The sequence below is a fragment of the Atheta coriaria genome, unplaced genomic scaffold (genome assembly GCF_025399875.1).
Source record: "Atheta coriaria isolate IRGN ID8LTWV9N9 unplaced genomic scaffold, Caltech_Dcor_3.1 hic_scaffold_5_pilon, whole genome shotgun sequence".
Classification (NCBI taxonomy): domain Eukaryota; kingdom Metazoa; phylum Arthropoda; class Insecta; order Coleoptera; family Staphylinidae; genus Dalotia; species Dalotia coriaria.
The window spans coordinates 2,541,350-2,560,339 of record NW_027045447.1 but is presented as its reverse complement, the minus strand read 5'-3'; the positions used below and the strand labels follow the sequence as shown (position 1 = coordinate 2,560,339).

The 18,990-nt window shown below is 41.0% G+C and overlaps 3 protein-coding genes and 1 pseudogene across 3 annotated transcripts; all 4 read left to right on the top strand.

Annotated features, from left to right (window-relative positions):
• Nucleotides 1-132: 132 nt before the first annotated feature.
• On the top strand, nucleotides 133-5,296 carry LOC135792065 (catenin alpha-like). Its single transcript, XM_065302689.1, has 9 exons — nucleotides 133-445; nucleotides 543-1,401; nucleotides 2,382-2,585; nucleotides 2,720-2,749; nucleotides 2,940-3,055; nucleotides 3,220-4,010; nucleotides 4,071-4,561; nucleotides 4,976-5,092; nucleotides 5,279-5,296. Exons 2-9 carry the CDS (start codon nucleotides 565-567, stop codon nucleotides 5,294-5,296), a joined length of 2,604 nt encoding a protein of 867 aa, XP_065158761.1. The 5' UTR covers nucleotides 133-445; nucleotides 543-564.
• Nucleotides 5,297-6,008: 712 nt separating this feature from the next.
• On the top strand, nucleotides 6,009-8,105 carry LOC135792064 (exocyst complex component 3-like). The gene is made up of 4 exons (XM_065302688.1): nucleotides 6,009-6,452; nucleotides 6,550-6,799; nucleotides 6,861-7,590; nucleotides 7,653-8,105. Exons 1-4 carry the CDS (start codon nucleotides 6,443-6,445, stop codon nucleotides 8,103-8,105), a joined length of 1,443 nt encoding a protein of 480 aa, XP_065158760.1. The 5' UTR covers nucleotides 6,009-6,442.
• Nucleotides 8,106-8,376: 271 nt separating this feature from the next.
• On the top strand, nucleotides 8,377-8,999 carry LOC135792063 (exocyst complex component 3-like; annotated as a pseudogene).
• Nucleotides 9,000-9,351: 352 nt separating this feature from the next.
• On the top strand, nucleotides 9,352-15,691 carry LOC135792037 (host cell factor 1-like). Its single transcript, XM_065302664.1, is given in 9 exon segments — nucleotides 9,352-9,821; nucleotides 10,264-10,412; nucleotides 10,472-11,762; nucleotides 11,820-12,367; nucleotides 12,426-12,636; nucleotides 12,698-13,084; nucleotides 13,087-14,015; nucleotides 14,071-14,257; nucleotides 14,327-15,691. Coding segments are annotated over 9 exon segments (3,936 nt in total). The 5' UTR covers nucleotides 9,352-9,661; the 3' UTR covers nucleotides 14,401-15,691.
• Nucleotides 15,692-18,990: the final 3,299 nt, after the last annotated feature.

The window sequence follows — 18,990 nt, the reverse complement described above, 5'->3', positions numbered from 1 at the left end:
CCTAATAAGGTAGTAAATGTGCATTATATTTTATTTCGCGCATTTATCAACAGATATCAGTATATCTACACACTAAATCTACGTAATACTTATTAAATTAAACATGTTGCGTTGTTTTCTTGCCTAAATTGATAAGAAATTCCAGTTTGTGTGCAGGGCAACGCTACCTGGTGTTGAATACTGGAAGTATTTCTAAGTAAGATGGCGATTTATGGAATAGAATAAGTGGGAAAGAGCGCGGTGCGTGATACTTGCGCAGCAATTTGAGTGGGAGTGGTGCCGCCGTCTTTCCCGCAGCACCGCGCAATCATCTCATCATCCCCAACACTTCGACGCTGACGCACTGATGTGATTCATACTTGGTGCGGGCGCATTGTTTCACGCCGATTTCTATCCGTAGTGTTTTTCTATCCGTTTACACACCGCTCAACTGTGCCAACGAAAGGTACGTACACCTTTACGACTACAACGCCCATTTCGTCATTCAGCACACAATCAAACAAGCAAGTCGCAGTCGTGATTGTCAATTGTTTGTCTTGCAGCTCAACAACTCAACCACCGACGATGGCCGACCACTTCGGGCTGAAATGGGATCCCAAGAACTTGGAGATTCGCACCATGTCTGTGGAGAAGACACTCGAACCGCTGGTGTTGCAAGTGACCACATTGGTTAACACCAAGGGTCCATCCAAGAAAAAGAAAGGCAAGTCTAAGCGTGCGAATGCACTTGTAAGCACCGTCGAGAAAGCCACCGAGAATTTCATCCAGAAAGGTGAACAAATCGCGTATGAAAACAAAGATATTACGCAGGAGATGCTCTCCGCTGTTGACGAAGTCCGCAAAACAGGTAATGCGATGAGTATTGCAGCGCGAGAATTCTCCGAAGATCCTTGTTCTTCTCTGAAGAGAGGAAACATGGTGAGGGCAGCGAGAAATTTACTCTCTGCTGTCACCAGATTGTTAATTCTGGCTGACATGGTGGATGTACACCTTTTGCTCAAGTCTTTACGCGTCGTTGAAGATGACTTACAGAAACTACGCGATGCTTCAAGCCAAGGAGAGCTTTTAGACAATATTAAAGCCTTTGGACATAATGCAAACGAACTTATGAATCAAGCTGCGAAACGTCAGCAAGAGCTGAAAGATCCACAGCTCCGGGATGATCTTGCTGCGGCCAGAGCAGTGCTCAAGAAGCATTCGACAATGTTGTTGACGGCGTCGAAGGTTTACGTGCGTCATCCGGAATTGGCGGCGGCGAAAGCCAATCGCGACTACGTTTTGAAGCAAGTCTGCGAGGCGGTGAACACGATTAGTGATGTAGCGCAAGGGCGTACACCACAACCGTCGCAGAATCCTTATGATGGGCCTGGGGAACTTGCTGCGGCGTTGGATGACTTTGATGTGAGTAAATTTTTTGTTAGATTTTGTACTTTTTATATAAATCTATATTATATTAATTTAGTTGTGTCAATCTCCAGATAGGGAACATTTAAACTTCGTGCTTGCACGTGAGGAAGTATGTTGTGTGTTGAGAGGCTTTTATAAAGTTTGTTTTGAAGGGTTTTACAAAAGTTTTCTGCTTTCAATGGGAGATTTTGATATTTTTAGAATTATTTTGGCCAGAATTTAGGAAAATCTTTTCAAAAATGACATAATTATGTTGTTTTAATGCAAAATTTAAGTTTTTTTGGATTAATTTTTGGCTAAATATGCAAAATTGGTTAAGATTTTCATGTTTCAGCATTATTTTGGTCAAAATTTAGGAAAATCTGTTCAATAATGACGAAATTACGTCGTTTTTATGTAAATTTTAGAGTTTTTGATTTAATTAATGGCTAAATATACAAAATTAGTTTAAAAATTTTATGTTCTAGCATTATTTTGGTCAGAATTTAGGAAAATTTGTTCAAAAATTAAAAAATTATGTTGTTTTACGGTAAATTTTCGAGATTTTTGATTTAATTTATGGCCAAATATGCAAAATTAGTTATGATTTTTATGTTCTAACATTATTTTGATCAAAATTTAGGAAGATTTATTCAAAAATTACAAAATTACGTCGTTTTAGTGTAAATTTTTGCGATTTTTTTGTTTAATTTATAGCTAAATATGCAAAAATAGTTCAGATTTTGATATTCTAGCATTATTTTAGCCAGAATTTAGAAAAATTTGTTTAAAAATGACAAAATTATTTCCATTTAATGCAAATTTTTGAGAGTATTGGTGTTATTTATACCTAATAATGAAAAAATAGTCAAAATTCTGTTTTAAAACATTATATTTCACTTCAAAATCTCCTTTTACAATAACTTGCTTTACATTTATGATTTTTATAACATTTTCCACATTTTTCTTCAACTAATTCATTTTTAAATCTTTAGGAACGTATGGAAATGGAACCACTGGCCTACAATGAAGTCCACACTCGTCCTTCACTTGAAGAACGCCTGGAGAGCATCATCAGCGGCGCGGCCCTAATGGCTGATTCAAGTTGCACGCGTGATGAACGCCGTGAACGTATTGTTGCTGAATGCAACGCAGTGCGTCAAGCCCTCCAGGACTTGCTCTCCGAATACATGTCGAACGTAAGTACACACTTTTCAATACATAATACTTTCAATATTCAATTCAGCATTTGGAAAGTTTGCGAATTTAACATTAAACTCATTAATCTCGTGTGTGTGGTCTTGTTTGTTTAACACTTGCCTCGCGCCCTCAGCAATTGCAAGTTTTACATGGAGGTACACGGGTAAATACCATTTCATGTTTGATTCTGTGCACTTTTGTTTAATTTCTACACTCAAACATCAAAGAAACCAACGTAATCTGACAAATTTGCTTGTACAATCACTTCAATCATCAAGCTTAGCACAATGTGTGTATTTGTGTGTGAGAGTTTTGCAAAGTTTTGATTGTAGCATGAATTTGTTGCGTTGCAGATGGGTAATAAGGACCCAAGCGACGGTCTGGGTCGTGCTATCGACCACATGGGACGCAAAACTAAAGATTTGCGTCGTCAACTACGCAAAGCAGTGGTAGATCATGTCTCCGACAGGTAATTATAGCAAATTTTTAGTGTTTTTTCACTAATAATCTGAAATTTGCAAAGTTTGTTCAATAATTTCTCTTTTTTTGCAAAGTTTTGTTGCTCTAAAGTGAGTTTCAACTAAATGTCTACTCATTTGTACTTCCTGATATTAATTATTGATAAATTTACAGTTTTCTGGAGACAAATCTGCCGCTTTTGATCCTTATCAAAGCAGCGCAGACTGGAAACGAAAAGGAAGTCGATGAAAACGCAATTGTCTTCACAGAACATTCGAATAAACTCGTCGAGGTCGCCAATCTTGTCTGCAGCATGTCCAACAACGAAGACGGCGTCAAAATGGTGCGCTACGCCGCCGCGCAGATTGACAATCTGTGCCCGGAGGTGATCAACGCTGCGCGCATTCTTGCAGTTCGCCCGCGTAGTAAAGTAGCACAGGAGAATATGCTTGCGTTCAAGGAGGCTTGGGAGAACCAAGTGCGCATTCTGACTGAAGCCGTGGATGATATTACCACGATCGATGATTTCCTAGCGGTGTCCGAGAATCACATCCTGGAAGATGTGAATAAATGTGTGTTGGCTCTCCAGGAGGGCGATAGCGATACACTGGAACGTACTGCCGGCGGTATACGAGGACGTTCACAGCGAGTTTGTAATGTTGTCGCTGCTGAAATGGACAATTACGAACCGTGTATCTACACCAAGAGGGTGCTGGAAGCTGTCAAGGTTTTGAATGAGCAGGTAATGCCCAAGTTTGGGCAGAGGGTGTCGGTTGCAGTGTCGGCGCTTGCTAGTAATCCGCAGAAAGATGTGGATGAGAATGATTTTATCGATGCGTCGCGTTTGGTGTATGATGGCGTGAGGGAAATTCGAAGGGCGGTGCTTATGAATCGCGCTGATGAAGATTTGGATCCGGAAGATGTCGAATTGGATGAGAATTACACTTTGGAGACGAGGAGTAAATGTAAGTTTAATAAAATTTGTTGTTTTTTATTTTTTTAATTTTAAAATTTTTGATTTTTAGCGAGTGCACACACTGGTGAACACGGCGTTGATGAGTACCCCGACATTAGCGGTATTACCACAGCTCGTGAAGCTATGGGTAAGATGCCCGAAGAAGACAAACAGAAGATTCTGCAGCAAGTGGAGTTCTTCCGCTCGGAGAAGCTCAAGTTTGATCGTGAGGTAGCGAAGTGGGACGATACTGGCAATGATATTGTCGTGCTGGCAAAGCATATGTGCATGATTATGATGGAAATGACAGATTTTACCCGAGGACGTGGCCCGCTCAAGACTACCATGGATGTTATCAATGCGGCGAAGAAGATCTCCGAGGCTGGTAATAAACTTGATAAGCTGACGAAGCAGATTGCGGATCAATGCCCCGAGAGTTCTACCAAAAAAGATCTGTTGGCGTATCTACAAAGGATTAATCTGTATTGTCATCAGATTAGTATCACCAGCAAGGTGAAGGCTGATGTGCAGAATATCAGTGGAGAATTGATTGTTTCTGGGGTAAGTTGGAGAAAATATTTGTGTTTTACTAGCAGAAAACGTCACGACACACCGAAAACAGAGTCGAGAAGAGCCTGGAGAGCTTTGGCGCGACTTTTCTGCAGGAGGACTCAGGTTCAGGGCACCGTAGTTGCTAGTGGTGAAAAGTGGTGGAGGTATGTGCGCGTGCCAATGCTAGGCACGCAAGCCGCGTAACGTTGCATCTACCACCACCACTTTTTGCGGGTAGTCCGTTGGTAGTCAAGCGCCACACAGAAAATCTACGGTGCTTTGACCAGTCAGAGTCGTCCTGCAGAAAAGTCGCGTCTCAAGCATTTTACTCTTCTCTCTGCGGGTTTTAGGTTTTGTCAGCGACATCGCGTCTATGTAGTGTCGTTTAAACCTTCTAAAATAAATAATTTTAATATTTTACAGTTGATAGCAACATCTTTAATTCAAGCAGCGAAGAACTTGATGAACGCTGTCGTGTTGACGGTGACGGTTTCCTACGTCGCTTCAACGAAATATCCTCGACAACCAGGAATTGCTGCTGTAAGTTTTATCTTTATTTCTTTGTAAATCTCAAAACCGAAAAATTCCTCTTCTCATTCTTTTTAACATTTTTTCCCTAACACTTATCTTAAAATTAATTCGGATTAATAGCAGTAAGTACGCCGTAAGTTACCAGCGTTTGTTTGTGCTTTGCAATTAAATATTTATTATTATTTTTGTCCACAGTCGCCTATTGTCGTCTGAAGATGAAAGCGCCTGAGAAGAAACCGCTCGTGCGCCTGAGAAACCGGAGGAAGTCCGTGCCAAAAGTCCGGAAGGGCTCACAAAAGAAAGTGCAGAATCCAATTCACGCACTCCGAATTCCAAAGCCCGACCGAATGGGTATAGATTTGCTTTAAAATTAAGAAAACAAAAACACATTATATAAAACAAATTCCGTTCGGTCTAATGATACATTCTATCGGCAATAAGAATACGTTTCTGAAACTTTAAATCTGACAAGCTGATCAACAAATACTATTATAACGAACAATGTTTGCCGGAATAATTTAAGTATACATACAGGAGTATTAGTAGTCCTTCAGATATATATCATACATTTATATAATCAGAGGCCGCCGAGTCGCGCATATATTTATTTTTTAGACTTTTGATGAGACGACTATGTATTTAACGTTTATTGTATTGTATCTGATTGATTCGCATAGCTGTAGACTGGTTTAGTGGTGTGGGAACTGAGTTTTTACACTTTTGCAGAAATTCCAAAGTTAATGACGTGTTTGAATGCTACAAAACGATTGCATATCGAGTAAATATGATTGCAGCATTATTGACGCATTGAGATGACGAAAATTATTCAGTCTGAAGCATGAAAGAGAAAAGAAAGAGAGAATGAAATTGATGGCGTTTTAGAAGCTTGTTGTAAATAATCATCGATTCTTACCCCCACATTGACTATAAATATGTAATTATGATGCAGTGGCAGCTGGGGCAAAAGGAAAAATGGCCGCAAGTGAAGTGCAAATGTTTGCTGTACTTCATTTACGATGCTATTGAAACAATTGGTGCGATGTCAAATTATCTTCTCTCGCGAACAAATTACAAAAGTGTAAACTGATTACGGCATAAATGTATTGATAATATAAGCTAATTTATAGAATGTCATAGAAAAGAGAATATCCAGTTTCCACTCCTTTAATTCAATTTTATTGCAACAGAAGTGAAGTTTAACATTAATGGTGTGGGATTGCGCATGCGCAGATTTAAAACAAGTGGACAGCTGATGAATCAAGACATAGCCTAAATGTGTAACACTAAAAACATGAAAAATTGTCGCTAAAATAATGTTTTACCAATAATTATTAGTTGCAAGACATTAAAACATACAAAATGGTTGATCGTAAGTCACAATTTAATATTTAATCTACTGAAAACAATAAGAAGTTGTGTTAATCTGTATAAAATGGAAATTTAAATGATTTTATTTGTTTACACAGCAAGAAGTAAAGTGAACATGAAAGAACTCGACGTGGAGTCGAAAAAAGACGCGACCAAGCACATTGTCAACCTGCTGCAGCGTCCTGGCCAGCTGGAGAAGGTAGCAATGTTTAAGAAAAGGTACAGCCGAAAGAAAGCATCTGTTGAAGCACTATTAAAATCAGCAATGCAGAGTCAACTCAATGGTGTAATTGATGGCCTTAATTTATTAGCAACAAGCATTGTGGACATGAAAGAGGTGGAAGTAACGTAAATATTTCAATTTTTTTCATTATTTCATATCACTTCCCTAATTGATGTTTAAATTTAGTTTAAAATCAATGAACAAGTACTTTGAAACACTCCCAACACTCTCTAACAATCTCCGAGAAGTTCGCGAGGAAAATATGCGTCATTCTCAATATGTCACTGCAAAAGAAAACCTTAAACACATCTTCACTGTACCAGAAAGCATTGAAAAGACTAATCAATGGATTAGTGATGGTAAACTTTTGCATACACATCAATGCCTAAGAGATTTAGAAAACTCTCGGGATGATTTGCTGTTTGAGTTGCATAAACTTCCAAATCAATCCATGGGAGTTTTAACTGTGAAGAAATATTTCTCTGAAGTGGAGACTTTGTCTACTAAGTTAGAAGGACAATTACGGTTGAATTTAACGCGGACATTGAATGCAGTAAGGAAGAAACCGACTGTTATTGTCACAGCGTTGAGAATTATCGAAAGAGAAGAGAAGAGCGATGAAGAGGCGATTAAACAGCATAAAAACAACGGGTTTATGCCACCTGGGCGTCCAAAAGAATGGAAAAAGATGGCGTTTAAGGTGTTGGAACAAGAAGTCGCATTGAGAATTGAAGGAAAATTAGTAGAAGAAAGAGCAGATGATAAATTATGGCTGGTGAGATATTTAGAGCTCATCAGACAGTTAATTTTAGAAGATTTGCGTGTGGTGAAGACACTTTGTGTTCCTGTCTTTCCGCCCTCTTATAACATCATTGATGAGTACATTAAAATGTATCATAAGTGTTTATCAAAACAGGTAAGCAATGTTTTTGCTATATTTAAAAGATTTATTTCTAAATATTCTTGAATATATTGCAGCTTAATGAAATAATCGAGAATGGTCTGGAAGGCAACGAATACGTCTCCATTCTAGCCTGGACCTTAAACACCTATCTTGGTCCTGAATTAATGGGACATCCCGATCTTATCGAACATACCAAAACCCTCCCTCCACTTCTAGAGGATGCAGTTCTAAAGAACTTAAAACAACAGTATTTGAGTAACATGGAGAAGAATTACACCGACTGGTTGGAGAAAACATTGGAGACTGAAGTTCAAGAGTGGAAATCGCATGTTCCGCCTATTCCGGATGTTATTCTGCGCACTTCCGGTCCGTCTATTATATTCGAAATGATCGGACAGAATTTAGAAGTCACCAAGACCATTAATCAAGAGATTACGAACGAAGCGCTGTTTTTGAGCATTCGACATGTGGAAAACTACTCGAGGATGTACGTACCGTTGAGTTCAAGCAGAGACACTTTGAGATAGGAGACTAGTTCCGTTTTTCAGCATCGGCAACACACAACAAGCCCTGCCAACCGTGGTTGAGTTGGGTGTGCACACGGCAAAAGTACGGAACCGCTAGTACAATGAGATGGATCGTGTTTCGAGTACCATAAAGGTATATATCTTTTGTAAGAAATGTTTTTCAATGGATTTTGTGTTATATTTTGTAAATATGATGTTTTTATAGGATTTACGAACTGAATCAAGTTCGTATCTACTTGCGAAGCGTTCCTGGATGTAGACAAACACTTTAATGATCTTTCCGGCCGCGGTGGGATTAACGACAGTACTGCGTTGGAAACGGTTACCGCTACTCTGGAGGATTATTTCTTTGATTGGCAAGGGATTGGTTGATGAGAATTTTGAGCTAATCATGAAAGAAGCTCAAGTAGTTAGTCGCGAAGCGTTATTTGGTCGCCATGTTGTCCAAACGCATCTCGTTTAAAACTTTCGAGGAGGCCAGGTGGTCGCGGCAATAAATAATAAGAGAAGCGCGAAAGTTGCAATTGGTTTTCAAACAACACCGTCCCTGCGAGCCTACGATCCTTTTAGAAATTATTATTATGATGGCGGAAGTCGTGAAGACAGATGATGATATGATGAGTTTAGATTTGCATCGCGTGGTTGAGAGATATCCGGATATTACTGAGGATCAAGGCGGTTGGCTTATTTGCGCGGAGATATTCCGAGGGCTGATATGCGTGATAAAAATTGTTTGGCGTAATTAATGGAAGTCGAATTGCTCCGCAGCGTACAATTTTCTCACAGCTTGTATTCCCCAAGTCGTTGATTCAGGATTTAAAGAGTAATATTCCTTGTAAAATGCGCGGCATATCCGCCATTTTGATAATTTGTTTTCTTTGCTTGATAAATTAATTTAATGTTTCATGGAGAATTACACCTTATTGAAAATGAAGAGAGAAATGTTAAGCATATGATGTGAAGTGTGCGGCTTTTGTCTCTAGTATCTGTTAAAACTTTTGATCGATGACTACTCCAATCCGTCTCTACAGTGACTTACGAGCAGTGCATATTTGTCTCTTGGAGGCGACCTTTGGAAGCGACGCCGAGGTTCCGCGTCTTCAGATGCTTCAATACTGCCGCGTCGTGTCTCGTGGCGCTGGGTCAGATTTTGGGAATTTCAAACCTGGCGCCAACTGTCGGACGGCGAATGTCAAATAACAAATGATGAAGAGGGCGCTGTCGACACGGCCGCGCGCCGCTCGACCAATGAGATGAAAGTTTGGGTCCGCCATTTTAAGAAACGATCGCGACGCAGTGTTTGCGCGAGCTTTGTTTGCCGAATTTCGCGCTAGCGGCTGCTGTTGAATCGCCGCACGCGCGCGCCACCCGACCAACGCAGGAGCGCCGCGCCGACGAGCTGTGCAAAGCGGGCGAGGAAGCCGCGCTCGCTCCTCCGGCCGAGTCGTTTTATGTTCGCGCAAGAAACATTGAGGTTAGCGGTTTGAAAGTGTCAAGCCAAGCAGGCGAAGCACGAACTCAATTGGCGTATGGTTTGAGTGCAATGTGATCACATAATGGCGGGTAAGGCTCTACGGTGGAAATGTGTTGCCGATCCGGCCGGCCCGCAACCACGGCCGCGGCACGGTCATCGCGCAGTTGCCATTAAGGAGTTGATGGTTGTCTTTGGCGGCGGCAACGAGGGCATCGTCGACGAACTGCACGTTTACAATACAGGTATTTAAGCGAGCGATTTGGCCCGCCGCCATCAAACATGGCGCGCGCGCGTATGTTTGTTGTTATTTATACTGGCAACGGGCGGCTTTTTTCCGCGCGCGGCTATTCGAAATTTAAACGCCACACTTCATCGAATAGCAGTTTCCATTAGCAAACGATGGAAATTGGCCAACGCTTCCGAATTATAGATTTTTTTCCTTTGAATTTCGCTCGCTTGTTATTTGCTTGCTATCACTATAAGATGGCGTCGCTTGGATGTAAACTAGAAGTTTGCGGCGACATTTGTGGTTTTTATCTAATTGGAACTAGATAAAAAAGCGTCAATTTCTAGCATAATACCAGATAATTTTAATGCATGCAACAGAAAATTGTCTCTTGAATTAATTTTTATATTTATTCCTTGATATGCAACCAGTTGCACACTAAACTTTCTTTTTTACAGCCACAAATCAATGGTTTGTGCCTGTGCTTAAAGGGGACGTACCACCAGGATGTGCCGCCTACGGTTTCGTGGTCGATGGCACGCGCCTGTTGATCTTTGGTGGCATGGTAGAGTATGGAAAATATAGCAGTGAATTATATGAATTACAGGTGCGTTTATAGTTTAAAATGTTTTTCGGTTTTTGTATTTATTTGAATATTTTGTGAAGGCTTCCCGTTGGGAGTGGCGGAAATTAAAGCCAAAACCACCGAAAGTGGGTCAACCCCCTTGCGCTCGACTCGGCCATAGTTTCACGCTTGTCAACGATAAGGTTTACCTCTTCGGTGGGTTGGAGAATGAGAGCGAAGATCCCAAAAACAACATCCCGCGGTACCTGAACGATCTTTACGCACTGGACATCCGCTCGAATCCGGTGCAATGGGAAATCCCAATCACAAATGGGTCACCTCCGCCCGCGCGCGAGTCGCATACGGGTGTCGCTTTCGTCGACAAGAGCACCAACAAATCATACCTAGTTATCTACGGCGGTATGAGCGGTTGTCGCCTGGGCGATCTGTGGTTCTTCGAAACCAACACGCTCACGTGGAGCAAACCGCAGATCTCGGGCATTACGCCCCTTCCGCGCTCTTTGCACACGTCGACACTAATCGGCAATCGCATGTATGTTTTCGGCGGTTGGGTGCCGGTGGTCAACGATGATGGCAAGACGCCTAACTACGCTAACAGCGAGAAAGAGTGGAAATGCACCGGGACGATGGCGTGTCTCAATCTCGAGACCATGCACTGGGACGACTTGAACATTGGCAGTTTCGATCAGAGTCTGCCGTGCGCTCGTGCGGGACACTGCGCGGTCGGGATCAACACTAGACTTTATGTGTGGTCTGGCAGGGATGGTTACCGCAAGGCGTGGAATAACCAGGTGTGTTGTAAGGATTTGTGGTACCTGGAGGTAGAGAAACCTTCAGCGCCGGGTCGAGTGAGTCTTGTTAAGGCGGGTACGAATTCACTAGAGGTCAATTGGAATGGTTTGCCATCTACGCAGACTTATGTCCTTCAGATTCAGAAGTATGACCTCCCGCCGACTGCGGCCGCTACACCTGCGCCGACGAAGGCGGTGGCGACTGCCAATCCTACGGTACGGGCAATTGCTCCACCAAAAGTGGTGCAATTGACACAGCAAAATCAGATTAAGCTGGCGCCACAGATTGTAGCAAATGCTCCGATTGTGGCTGGACCCATTGCGGTCGCATCACCGCCGCGGATTATAAATCCTATGGTGCGAAGTAAGTTTGTTGTGCGTAACGCGTCGCCTAAGGTGGTGACCGCATCTCCGGGTAGTATTGTATTGCCAACTGCGCAGATTTTATCGCCGACATCTACGGCTGATGGGCAAGTGGTGAAGACACCGGCCAGTATGTCTGGTATTCAGGCTTTGGCCGCTGCGGCGGCTGCCACACAGAAGATAACGGTAACTGGGGCACAACCGATCAAACTAGCAGGTTAGTTGTTTTAAAATACAACCAGAATTGGACTTTATTTTAATTTATTTTGTGTAGCTGGTGGTAAAATACCAACTGCTGGTACAATCATCCGTCAAGGGAATCCGCAGATGGCTGGCAAGCAGGTAATCGTTCAGAAAGGTACCGGAATTGTGCAGAAGGGTCCCACACAGATCGTCACTCTGGTAAAGACGAGCACCGGCATGGTGGCAACCATTCCCAAAACCGGCGGTGGTATTATTCAAACGCCGATTATCCAAGGCGCGGGCTCATCCAATAATATCGTCAAAATTGTACCTCAGAACGCTGCTAATAAGCTACTCACCACTGTGAAAACGCTGCCGTCGAACATGATCGTCAACAAACCGAACAAGATTGTTTTGCAGAAGAACGCCGCTGGCGGTCTGTCGACAATCGGTAACCAGCAGGTGATTGTTGTCAGCTCTGGTACTGCCATTCGCAACATTCAGACCATCTCAAACGCGCAGCCTGTCACTGTCACCCAGCCGAAGGCTTCGACGGTGAATATTATGTCACCGAAGGCGGGCGTTGCAAATCTACCCAATGTTAAGATCGCTGGGAAACCCATCATCATGCCACACTTTGTAAGTTGAGTTGAAAATTTTGAAATTAAAAATATTGATTTTTTAATTGTGGTTTCAGAAACACATGATGATTGGAGGTAAACCTGTTACTGTACAAATTGCCGACGGCGGCACGCGGAAAACGATAATCATGCCGGCGGGCGCCGGTGCCGGAAAGATCATCCGCCTTCCGACTGTCAGCGCTACTCCAACTGTTTCTACAACTATTGGAGAACCTGCCAAAGTTATGATGGTTACACGTCCACGACAACCAACAGCAACCACAATCGGTAGATATTTTTGATTTTTAATTTATAATTCTCACTAAAATTTTATTTACTTTTTATTTAGCTTCCACATCTTTTGATGAACCAGCAACCACCGACGCAGCCCTCGCTGCACTCGCAGCGGAGGCGGGTCTTATTGACCCGGAACCCGAAAAATCTATGGAGGTAGACATGCCACTGCAGACGTCTGATCTCAACATGGAGATGGAAGGTGATGGCGACTCGTCCGCCATGGAAACGGACGCTGCGGTCGGACTTTTCGGCGGTTCCATCAGTTCGCTTACTGGGCTTAAAGGTGGCGGGCGAATACGTCCACCACCTGTAATACCTTTCACCTACCGAGGTGGTCTCAAAGGCGGTGGTGATTCACCCCTTCACAAATCACTGATGACCCACCCGCTGAAAGTCAGGCGTCCGAAGAATCTGCGGAGTTGCCAGACACTGATGGATTAAATAACGGTGACGACAGCCAGGAGGGTTTGCCTCTTGATGAGCTCAATTTTAATGGGTCTGTCGGAGAAGGCGAAAGCGAAGATAAGAACATGAGCGTTGACGGTGAAGGCGAGAGTTCGAGTCAGGATGATTTGAGCGCAGAACATTTATTGGACCAACAAGGCGAAACTTCGCAGGACACTCCAGCTGAAGAAGAAGAGCAAGATCCCACAGCAGCGCTTGTTGCTGCAGTCGGGGATGATGAGGCAACGGCTGAAAGTCGGCAGGATGTTGGTGCACTGGACAAAATCTCTGTAAATGATGCGCTGATGCTTCTGAATGCTCAAGTCAACGACAGCGACGCAGAAATGAAAAGCCCTACTTCAACTGCACCTAAAAACGATGTTGGCGACGTGGATAACAAGGAAAATCACCTGGAGGCTACAGAAAGCAAGACTAAGAAGGAGGACGGCAATGCGCTGGCGGCGCTAGCGTCAGCCGCGCTCGATCACTCGAAAGAGACCAACAATAAGACTGACGCTCTCGCCCTTGCCACGCCGAAAGACTCCAAAGACTCAAAGGAGTGGTTTACGGTGGGATTCGTCAAGGGCACCAGCTTTGACGTGAAGAACTTCTGCATGCTTGGACAAGATGAGCTAGATTTGCTTCGTGAAGATAGCTTGCCGGATATATCGGCATTGACCAAGTTAACGCTTGAGCCGGGCACAGCGTATAAGTTCCGCGTCGCTGCCATAAATTCAGTGGGAATTGGAGAATGGAGCGAAGTGTCGGCGTTCAAGACTTGTCTTCCTGGATTTCCGGGTGCACCGTCGGCGATCAAAATTGCTAAGTCTGTGGATGGGGCGCATCTTTCTTGGGAACCACCGTGCGTCAATCAAGAGAATATTCTGGAATATTCTGTTTATTTAGCAGTACGAAATTCTGCAAAGGTAAAATGCTTTGCTTGTACGATTTTTATATTTATTACATTTTTATTTGTGTTAGGAACGTGCCAATTCAAACCTGGCCTTCGTCAGGGTATACTGCGGTCCGAGCAATTCGTGCACTGTTCCAAACTCTTCTCTTGCCGCTGCGCACGTTGACACCACCACCAAGTCTGCGATTATTTTCCGTATTGCCGCGAGGAATGATAAAGGATATGGGCCTGCTACTCAAGTTAGGTGGTTACAAGGTAAAACACGTTTTTTTATGGTTTTATTTTGTTTTATGGTTCAGAGTTATTATAAAATGAATTTTCTAGATCCGAATGCATCAAGCAAAGGAGCAAAACGAGGACCAGAAGATTCGCCAACGCCTGTAAAAAAGAAACAGTGAGAGTGACTGACTGGCTTGTTGTAAGTGAGACCACATAAAGACAAGACGCTTACTTCGTTACGTTGTCCCTGGGGCGCAGTACGGACGCACTACACTCTTGCGCTTCTTGCGAGCATTTTTCAAACGAACGTACTTGTTCGTGGCCGATCCGATCAGTGGGTGTCGAGAGTGATTTTAATTTAATGTAACATTTACAACTTATGTATGTTTACTTGTTTTTTTACTATTATTATTTTACAACGCCGATCTTAACTTAAAGACCTAGAGAAAGTACATTCACGTTTAGCTAATAGATGATGAAAAAAAAAACGCGATAGAATTCACATTTTCAAACGATGCTGTAAAAATCAGATGGAGCACAATTGTTTGCGTTGTATTTTCTTTTCGAAAACATTCGTTGGAATGTATATTAATTGCTTTTGAATGATAGATGATTGGACTTGGCAAATTTATGGGTAAGATTCAACTTCAAATGATTTTTTATATAATATGTAAATGTTAAGCATCCGCCATTTTGTTATTTACATTTCGTACCCAAGGCTAACGACGCGGAAACTTGTACATATTATACACAGAATATTAATTCGAAGTTAATATAATTATCGATGGCTACAAGAGAAGAGCCGGGTGCAGAGAATAGTTGCAGAAGTGAAAGAATTGATTCATTGACTACGCGCAACACTATGATTGTAATTTTGAAAATATTCAAAGGATTGCATATTTTCATGTTTATAATCAGTTATAACGATGTTGCAGGCATGAAAGAACTTGATGGTAGCGAGAAGTGGGCAAACATCTGAAAATGCATCAGTTTTATAAGCGTAGTACTAATAAGATATACATTTATAGTAGTTTAATTAGTTATTATTGCTATTCTGTTAAAAAGCAAACGCAATTTATTAATTGATGGAAAATCCATGTTCAGGAAGCATAAATGCAGTGGTGATTGTAACTACTTGCGGGCTTCTAAATTAACAATTATTGTTGAATTCACATGCTCCGCATGTCATATATTTTATAAATTCCGGACGCAAGAAAAGCACGACAAAATTCTTCGAAAGTACACCTGTAACACATTCGTTACTGTCTCATTAACACGGTAGAAATCTTTATGTTAGTTTTTAATTCAAAATAGTTTTGATAAAGTCTTAGAAGTTATTTCAAGAACACAATTCCGATGAGGAGTCACTTCAAAATTTCATATGTACATAAGATGTTTATTAGGTTTAGCTGCTCTGATAAGTAAAACAAAAGTAATAAAGGTTTTTATCTGTTTCTCATAAGTAACAAATGTGATTTTTATTATTTAATTGCGATTTTCGCACATAAAACAATGTAATACTCAAAGGTAAAATTGGGGAGAGTTGATTCCTGTAATACTCCAATTACAGTTTGCTGCATTGTAGTTCGAATCCCTGCAATTAGATGGCGATAGTATCGTGGTATTTATTGAGTTTTCTTATCCCACGTGTAGGTGGCGCTAGTATCGCTTTCTTTTGGTTCCAACATTGTTCTCAATCTAGCAGCTCAGTATTCTCTACGCCGTGGTTTGTGGTGTGCGTGTTTATTCCTCAACTTAACTTAACCAATCCGCCGCGTACCTCCATTGTTCTTTGGCGTAACAAGTCAATGCTTTGGTGCTAGCCTTATTGTTTTGTGCGTCGGCTATCTATATTTTTCTTAGCGCAATATGCGCTGCGATATCGGCTGAACGCATTTTCTCGTAATTTGTTTGTGCGCCGCGTGCGTGTTCATCGGCAGTCGTTTATCATCTCGCATATTGGCAAAACTTGGATTTATTATTAATTCCTGCTGATAGACAACGTTGGTGCCCAGTTTTTGATAATAGGAGTCATGGAATCTGCGATATCCATGAAAGAAGTGTTGGAGATGTGCATATTTTAAGGCAAGTCTTCTATGCGGCATTTAATAGTTGTCGATATTTTTTCTGTATAATAAATGTTTATATTTGTAAATGTAGTTAATAAAATAAAAATAATATCAATTAATATCTCATTCATATTTGCTTTGTGGTATCCTTTTTGCCGTTTTCAGTATATGAGCTTTTCACACAATCAATATAGACTATAGATATTAAACGCGTGCAGCAAGTGTAACATATCTGAGACTTGTGTTGTGGTTTTAAAAGTTACATAAAGTAGAAACATATAAATAAAAGAATCAAATATAAACGGTAAAAAACTCGGTGGTCGAGTGGACACGTGCACCTGCTGGCATGCTGGTAGACACGGATCGAATCCCAGGTATAGGAAGCATTTTTCTCAAATATAAAAATAACACGTGAAATTTGGGTTGCATATATGAACTGCAACGAAATATAAGAGAAATTGAAGTAACAGTGAGAGCAATAGTAAGTAAGTAATAAGTAAGTGGAGAAACGGAGGAACAGAGAATAGGAGAAGTAGAAGAAGAGAATTGCAGAGAAACAAGTAGAGAGGAGGAGATAGAAGAAAGAGAAGAACAGGGAGGATCAGAATTTTTAAATTTTTTGGCACGTGTCGTTATAAGACAGTCACAGGTCGATCTCCCAGAGCGCCTCCGGCGCTCTGGTCGATCGCCCACTGCTTCGATGCGTCCATTGCTCCCGGCCCATCCTACAGCTACGATGTCTCTGCGCTTCATCCCCGAAATACTCAGGCATATCAACAATTTTTATGGTGGGGGATCACCCCCAGAGAGAGGGAACTCCTTATAAGGACGTCCTTTTAAGGACTTGTAAAAATATTTCTAATTTTTAAGTCGTCTCAAGAGAGGGGACACTTACAAATATTCTTACAAGTTCTGACCTGTAGCTGAAATGAAAGATGGAGTATACAAGTCATACAGGATACCTTAACAATTTTTATAGTGGGGATCATCCCCTGAGAGAGGGACCTCTCTTAGAGACCTGTACCTGAAATGATAGAAAGGGTACATTCAAAGCAGAAGACATAATATTTCTTAACATTTCTTTATTAATAAATACAATGTAAAATAATACAGTCAACAGAATTCACAATTCGCTATATTGAAATTGGAATTACGACCTGCTTAGCCGCGTAAGTAAGCGCGTACTACTTAGTGAAGTTCTAGCGGGATAAAACAATTAGCAAAGTCAATTTTCTTCGTGATTTAAAACACATATACATAACTATCGCTGGTTTCTCACCGTTACTCTGGGAAACCAATTTTCAGGGCGCTACAAATAGAAAATTCAAAGTGCAAAAAAGTTAAATTCTAAAAACAGTCAAAGCAAAATTTTCAGAGATGAGAAGGAAAACGATTATACAAGGTGACACAAATAGAAAATTCAAACATTAAAGAGGAAAACATCTAAACTCTAAAAAGACCTAAAACCACAGCTGAAGGAAAGTTTTCACGGACAAAAGAAAAGCAAATATATAGGGTGTTCCAGAAGGAAAACCCCAAGTTTAAAACAAAGAACACTCAAAATTCACAAATAAAGGCGATTTACTAAGTACTGTTGGGAAAACTAATATACAGGGTGTTGCAAAAAATTGGAAACTACAAAAATGGTCAATATTCATATCATGTCGAGAGAAATTTATACCAAAACAATTTTAACATAAATTCAAAGATTTACCCGAAAATCATCGGAGAAGTTCAGTAAAAATGGTGTTACAAGAATAAAACACTTTCATTTTAATATATTGTGTATATATTTATTATTTGATGACAGCATCAACTGCATAAGGTAACCGACGGGTGAAGCATCATCATAAATTGATAGAACATCCGGTGGAAAACATCTAAATCAGCAGACGGCTATTTACTTACTATTTACTTGTAAGTATTAAGATGTATGTAGACTATGATAGCGAAAAACTATTCAACGTACAAGATTTTATTAGATCAACACGAAACTTTTTAATTTAATGATGATAAGAAGTGTAATTCGATTAAAAACGTTGACCACATAAATATTGTCATTTTAATAATCCTCAGATACTTTTTAACACTGTGAAAATGAAGTAAGAATTCTGATAAAAATGCTACCATGTGTTTGTAATCTGCAAAATGAATATCCCTTAAATGGAATAACCAATTTAAATTAAACCGCCTTAACTTCTTGCGACAAAAAGTGTTTAAACACCTACCAATGCATTGATGAAGAAATTTTAGATCCGAAAATATAATATATTATTATATTATCTACCGAAAACTCGCGCAGAGATTAACGGACACTTATTTCTCAGTTATGAACACTCTAACCGCCACAACTCATCAAACAAAACAAGCATACATGCTCGTAACGAATATTTTGCTGATGATGAAAAGAAAACACGACGATTAAATGAATAATTGAAGTCTGAAAACGCATGGCGATTAGAGAGACGCGTTCGCGAACCACGCGGTGAAACGACTGCTGTATGCGCTGCGCGAAGCCAAGTACAAGGCAGGGTACGTAGCGATAAGCGATAGCGTACGTAGCGTCAGTCGAACAAAAAAGTTGTTTATACACAAACGTAGTGGTAAACACGTAGTTAAGAAGACGAAAGTAAAAATTCACAATATTGAAATAACACACATACACGAAATCTACTTTTACTTTCAATATTTCTCGGCATA

Excerpts from the sequence above, each read along its gene's own strand:
- LOC135792065 (XM_065302689.1), top strand. The coding sequence starts at position 565 with ATGGCCGACCACTTCGGGCTGAAATGGGATCCCAAGAACTTGGAGATT. Across the intron at positions 1,402-2,381 it reads CGGCGTTGGATGACTTTGAT|GAACGTATGGAAATGGAACC; the intron begins GTGAGTAAATTT and ends TTAAATCTTTAG. Across the intron at positions 4,011-4,070 it reads TTTGGAGACGAGGAGTAAAT|CGAGTGCACACACTGGTGAA; the intron begins GTAAGTTTAATA and ends TTTGATTTTTAG.
- LOC135792064 (XM_065302688.1), top strand. Across the intron at positions 6,800-6,860 it reads ATGAAAGAGGTGGAAGTAAC|TTTAAAATCAATGAACAAGT; the intron begins GTAAATATTTCA and ends GTTTAAATTTAG. Across the intron at positions 7,591-7,652 it reads ATAAGTGTTTATCAAAACAG|CTTAATGAAATAATCGAGAA; the intron begins GTAAGCAATGTT and ends AATATATTGCAG.